This window comes from Mandrillus leucophaeus, unplaced genomic scaffold (assembly GCF_000951045.1).
Source record: "Mandrillus leucophaeus isolate KB7577 unplaced genomic scaffold, Mleu.le_1.0 Scaffold21, whole genome shotgun sequence".
In the NCBI taxonomy this organism is placed as follows: domain Eukaryota; kingdom Metazoa; phylum Chordata; class Mammalia; order Primates; family Cercopithecidae; genus Mandrillus; species Mandrillus leucophaeus.
In genome coordinates, this window is record NW_012102143.1 from 6,154,098 (window position 1) to 6,160,094 (window position 5,997).

General features: G+C 45.8%; 1 protein-coding gene across 3 annotated transcripts in view; it reads right to left on the bottom strand.

Moving 5' to 3' along the window:
* Nucleotides 1-2,046: 2,046 nt before the first annotated feature.
* COL6A3 (collagen, type VI, alpha 3) overlaps nucleotides 2,047-5,997 on the bottom strand; it is a 99,102-nt gene continuing 95,151 nt past the window's right edge. For all 3 annotated transcript variants that reach the window (XM_011980294.1, XM_011980293.1, XM_011980292.1), the window contains 2 exons: nucleotides 3,583-3,747; nucleotides 2,047-2,841 (listed from right to left, as the gene is read on the bottom strand). In XM_011980294.1, coding sequence (XP_011835684.1) covers nucleotides 2,801-2,841; nucleotides 3,583-3,747 — 206 coding nt within the window. In that variant the 3' untranslated portion in view covers nucleotides 2,047-2,800. The remainder of the gene's footprint in view (nucleotides 2,842-3,582; nucleotides 3,748-5,997) is intronic.

The window sequence follows — 5,997 nt, forward strand, 5'->3', positions numbered from 1 at the left end:
GATGCAACGAAGGATTTTGTTTTATTTGCTCTGTGGCAATAAATGGAAAAACTGCTCATCCACCGCCTGAGCACCTTGCCTTACCCCCAAGTTAGCAGCACACACAGTTTAACCAGCCACTCACCTGGACTTCCATCACTTCCTGCTTCTCCTGACTCAGGTGAGACAGTGGGTGTGATTGTCCCAGCAACCTTGAGCAGCCCAGGGACACGTACAGAGAAGTAATGCATGGATAGAGTGAACCAAGAATGGCAGGGATGGGCGTGCTGGCAATAGGAGGTGGAAAGGGAGAGAGGGTTCCACCTCTGGAGCCCTTGGAAGTGAGTCTCCCAGTGATGGGCCCTGCTCCAGTCTATTGTAACATGCCTTGAGCAGACTATCTAGGTATGTTACAAATATTGTGTCCTACTCCTGTACCTTGGGCCTGACTACTCCCCCAGGTTCTACACATGAGTATCTGCAGGTCTTTGCCAAGAACATTTTCTTGCACCACAGAAGGCCCCTTTGCCAGCGTGCCTGCAAGCCAAGAGGACCAGAGCATGAATGCCTCAGTGACCCGTGGAAACTTCACCCCAGCTCCTTCACCCCTCTGCTGGGCTACGAGGCGCCAGTGCCATAGGTGCTCCCAGGGTTTCCCCGAGGGATTAGGCTCTGGGCACCCACAGTGGACGCTGACTATACACCTCTTAACAGTGCTCTCCCCTTCCTTGTCTCACTCTCCATTTCTCAGCCACTCTGTGACTTCCTTCACCTCCCAGATAAACCACTCACACCCATATCCTTAGTCCCAGGGGCTGCTTCCAGAGGAACCCAAAAAGGAAAACCAGATTGCGATGCTCATTTTAGGTCCATAGCAGATCAAGTCAATACGGGGGGATCCCTTGGGAAGTGCAGCACTCTGCTGCTCAAGTTCCTGTAAGAGGCTGGTGTTGGGTGCCTGGCAGATTCCACTTTCCCAGGGCTGGTCACCAAGGGCCACCGCTCGGAGCACACTGACCTGAGCACACCATGGTAGCTGCTGAGATAGAAGAGGACTGGGGAGGAGGTCATGGCGGCCTTGTGAGGACTAAGTGGCGCTTCTGAAAAGGACCACACTCCTCTCTCCTTTCCCAATAGACCAACTGGCAAATTCATCCCCTGATTTCACATAAAACAGTTTTGCTGACACCCAAGTTTCCTGTAATTCTACCCTCAGCACTTGTCAGGACATATGTATTTTATTCAATAAGTTGTTTCCTTCGTAAGTGGAACTCAGGTGCCACCTGAACATGCATTTGTTGGTTTCTTGTATTATTTCTGAAGACAGAAAAAGAAAAGTCTTTAAGAAAAACAAAAAAATGAAAGACCTTGTGCTTTGTCTTTGAGACTCCAGGAAAGGGGTGGGGGGTCGTGGGGAAACACTGAATCTCTCAGCCACTGCAAGAGGGAGCAAATCAACCCCCTGGGAAAGGATCACTGTGGAGAGGAAGAAGGGAGGAGGCTGAGGCTCTGGGGGCAACCAAGAGTTAGAGGAAAAGATGGAAGCCAGACTGGCTCTGAAAATCAGAAACACTGCCGGGACTCAGCAGCAGGAACACCTTCCACTTGGCCATGGAGCACTGGAGCGTGTGGGGCTGAATCCACAAAGCGGGGGATGCTTGTCTCCACCTGGTCTCTTTGTACACTGGCTCACAAAGCGGGGGATGCTTGTCTCCGCCCAGTCTCTTTGCACACTGGCTCACAAAGCGGGGGATGCTTGTCTCCGCCCGGTCTCTTTGTACACTGGCTCACAAAGCGGGGGATGCTTGTCTCCGCCCGGTCTCTTTGCACACTGGCTCACAAAGCGCCCGGTCTCTTTGTACACTGGCTCACAAAGCGGGGGATGCTTGTCTCCGCCCGGTCTCTTTGCACACTGGCTGATAAAGCTCTTTTGCCTCCTCCACTGGAAACAAAAGGGTGTTGCCCAGGTCCATGGGACCAGAACCAAGCCCAGTTTCCCCAGCCTAGGGGTGATTCTGACAATCGCTGCTATGGAAACAAGACAGCCAAGAACGCCACACTCAGGAGACTTTCAATATACTTTATTAAAAAGTTTCTTTATATAAATTTCCTAAAAATTTTAAAATTAAAATTAAATCCCCTCCCCCCGCACAAAAAAAAAACCACACACACACAACATTAGAGGAATGCCAAAAATATTCTCTATTACAACTTTTTTAATTCTTTAATTGAGGCATTGGTCCCAACGGTGCACATAGATTAAGGGATTTTGCTTCCTTCTGAACTAGATCATTTGTTAGAGGCTTTAGAAAAAGAAAATTAGCTTGAAATCTAATCCAGGAAATTGGGGGCAGGGAATGAAAAAGTTGGTCTCTTGTTTCTCCACGATACACAGGCTTCCCATCTAAAGTCATGCTTAACTAAAAGGGAAAAAAATGAACCAAGCAAAAGTATATAGAGTAGCCGTGACATCTGCGTTGTTTTCTAGACTTTACATTTGCCTGCAACAGGCATAACATGAAACTCCAGAGGGAATTTGAATTGATAGGAATGTTCACATAAACACCAGCAGTGGCTAACTGTTACACAACATTCAAAGTATTCGAGAGAACTGCCTGGAGACGGAGAGCGAGGGTCCACAGACACATTAGCACCATACTGATAGGTCATGCAGCAGGATGTTCCCTCCCCAGTTCGAGTGTAAATCAAAGCATGAAATGATACAGTGCAAGGGAATCTACACCCGGAGCTTCTGCAGAGACAAGTTGGCGACGGCTGACTCCTTCTTCTTCAAGAGGTATATGATGTTGGCCAGCCACGCTTAGGTTCCCATCACATTGATGACTCCGGGTTTGGCGAGCACTGAGCGTCGAGTGAGGGGGTCGGTGGGGTGGGGTGAGGTGAGGAGTCGAGAGAGGAGAGGAAAAGCCACATTACTGACCCAAAAGGGCACTGTCATACATGACACAGTCCCGCAGCCTCTGGTTTCCATCACCTGTCTCACTTTTCTACTCAGTACCATTAATGGTCCTCTGTGACCTTGTTGGCCTGGGGCCTGGGGATGTCTGTGAAATCTGATTCCATTCTTTTGCCCTGCACCATCTACCAGGCCTTTATACGAACTGAACTCTCCCCATTCTGGCACTGACCCCAGGGTCTGTTCAAAGTGTTTATTTTATTACCAGTTGAACTGCACAATATAAGGGAGATACTGGATGGCCCCAGTGACAACATTGTTATTTATAGGAAGTAAAATTATTTAAAGATAAATTTGTGGGGGTTATTGATCTTTGGTGTTATCTGTAGCTGTTCATTATATTATTTTCGCAGGAATCATTTTTGGTGCAATATTTTACAAATAACAGCAACTTAATAACATTTCTGAAGAATGATGAGGGACAAGTATGTTTTTAGAAACCCAAAATAAGAATTCAAAAAGAAATGTCATGGGTTGTATTTGTACCTCTTACTTAACTGAGCATACAATTTATCTCTTTTTCATATGTATTATAATTGCACTTCTACTATTTTTCAAGGTGACTAATTGACCTGAATCTCTTATCTTATTTGCAAAAGCCGTAAACACAAGGAAGAATCACTTACCAGGAGCGCAAACCTTTTCACATTCTGTCTGTGATCCAAATTTGTTTTCGTTTCCACCACAACCTCCATACCAGAATCTTGCACAGCTTTTGGTGTTTGGATCATAGTACCATTTTAATATGAAATCCCTGCAAGTTCCTTCGTCTTTTGGCAACTTGCATATATCTTTAATAACAACATGAGAAAAGGACATTAATGAGAATGTGCGTGTTACTCTGCTCCCAGTGCCGGGGCTGATAGTTTGATGAACCTACTGTGGGTAGAAGGAGAAAAAGGAAGAGCTTCCTTCCAGGTGAAAACTCCCCAAACCTGCTCGAATTTCCATTTCCTCACTGCCATATGGACATAGGAATCACTTACAGCATTGTGAGAGATAGATAAATTGTATCAATGAAAGGGCTTCATAAACAGCACTCAGAATCCCAAATGTTGGCAACGGTTATTGAATAATTTTAAATGAAATGAATTGTTTTTCTCCTTTCCAATCACTGGGCCATTTGCCCTCCAAATCCTTCCATGTTAAATCCCCAGAAAAGAAACCGAATTTTAAAACCTCAGGGTTTTATATTTCTTGGCAAAAAGGAAATTCGATTCTGTTGGAATATAGTTCAAAAATAAGGTTCTACCTTTCATTACAAGCCAAGTAGACTGAAAATTAAAGGTAAAGCACAAAAGAAAATCCTTTATGAGTGTGTGTGTGTGCGCGCATGCATGTGTGGTAGCCAAGGGCCTTTGTGACCTGCCAAATGAAACACGTAAAACGAAGAGCTAGCACTGATGTAAAATTCATGACGGCAAAAATGTCACAGAGCAGAGCTATTCTGAAGAAGAGAAGCATTCTTTTTCCAGTTAAGGAAGTTTGTGTTTTAAATGCACACGTCTGATGTAGCCCAGCTGCAAAGTAAAGCGAAGGTCCCCTCGACGCCCGGAGAGAAAAGTTTACAGTTCACACACAGCGCGACTCCTGTTTACAGAGTTTTCTGGCAAACTCCAGATTGTTCTGGGAAAGAGAAGCATTGATGTCAACTGTTATCTGTAAGTTTGAAAACGTAAACCTTCTTTCTCCAAAACTCCCTGGAGCCAATAATTCTGCATGTTCCTGTGAGTAGCTAACAGGCTGGAATTATCCAGCTCTCCCCACAAAGGGCTACTTCTCCACCTCCTTTGTCCCCAGTGAGGCAGGCTGCTCACAGCTGCGGAGGTGGTGAGCATCTGTGCTTCAGATAGACACCAAAAAGGACAAAGAAAACCTAAGTCTTCAGTGGCTAATCATAGCTTGGATCACCCACGATGGACCAGACTCAAAGGTGCATAGGACTGAGGCTCAGAATTGGTTTAAAACATTTCCTGGTTGCTGCTGTCACCCAAATGCCCGGCTGGTGGCTGGTGGTTCCACAGTTACAACATCTCCTAGCCACAGACCCTCTCAGGGCCCAGAAAGCCAGTGGTCCCCCAGAGAGCCTTTGAAGACTCCAGGAAGTCAGAATAAAATGAAGACAATTTACAAAAACAACCTTCTTTCTCTCAAATATGCCAATAACTGAAGGAAAATGCCTGGCTTTCAAGGAAGGTCCTGGAGGGAACTGACAAGGCAAAAGGTTATTTAACCATCAAAACTTATTCCTCATTTACCAGTGGGTTCCCTGTTAGAGTGAGGCCCGCGTCAGATGATCTCCCTATTCTTCCTTCCTTCCCAGAGTGTTGGCCAATGGACCCTATTTGCTCTATTTTATTTGTTTCAGGTGCACTTCAGTCCTGACCGTCTGTGTTTAACTGTTCAGTTCCCAGTCCCCTGGGCTCTGCTGAACCAGTCACGAGAGGTCTGCCCAGACCCTTGGACACTCAGCCCGTGGACGGCCTCGCAGCAGCGTGCTCCACTCCCAGTCTGATGGGCTTCTCCAGCTTCCTTGGATCTCCACCCTAACCCTCTAGTTCCACACCATGGCACTGGCGTTTTCTGCCCTTATTTCAGTGAGAGTCACTGCTGAGACTCTAAGATTTACTAGTGGAAAATAAGGACACTGTTACTGTGGACAAGCAGATATTTGGAAAACCAAGAGAAATATATTAGTGAAGTGAGAACCTAACACTATTCAGAGACAAAAACCTGGACTTCTCCACTTCTGAAGTATGAAAATGGGGGATTTCATGTTCTTAAGAAGCCTTCTAATGCAAACTCCACATCATCTTGACTTCTGAGACTCATCGTTTTGGCTGGACTCTCCTCAGCTATGAATGCATATGTTAAAGCAACTGTTTTAAGCAAAACAAAAAAAGAAGAAGAAGAAGAAGAAGAAGAAGAAGAAGAAGAAGGAGAAGAAGGAGAAGAAGGAGAAGAAGGAGAAGGAGAAGGAGAAGGAGAAGGAGGAGAAGGAGAAGGAGAAGGAGGAGAAGGAGAAGGAGAAGAAGGAGAAG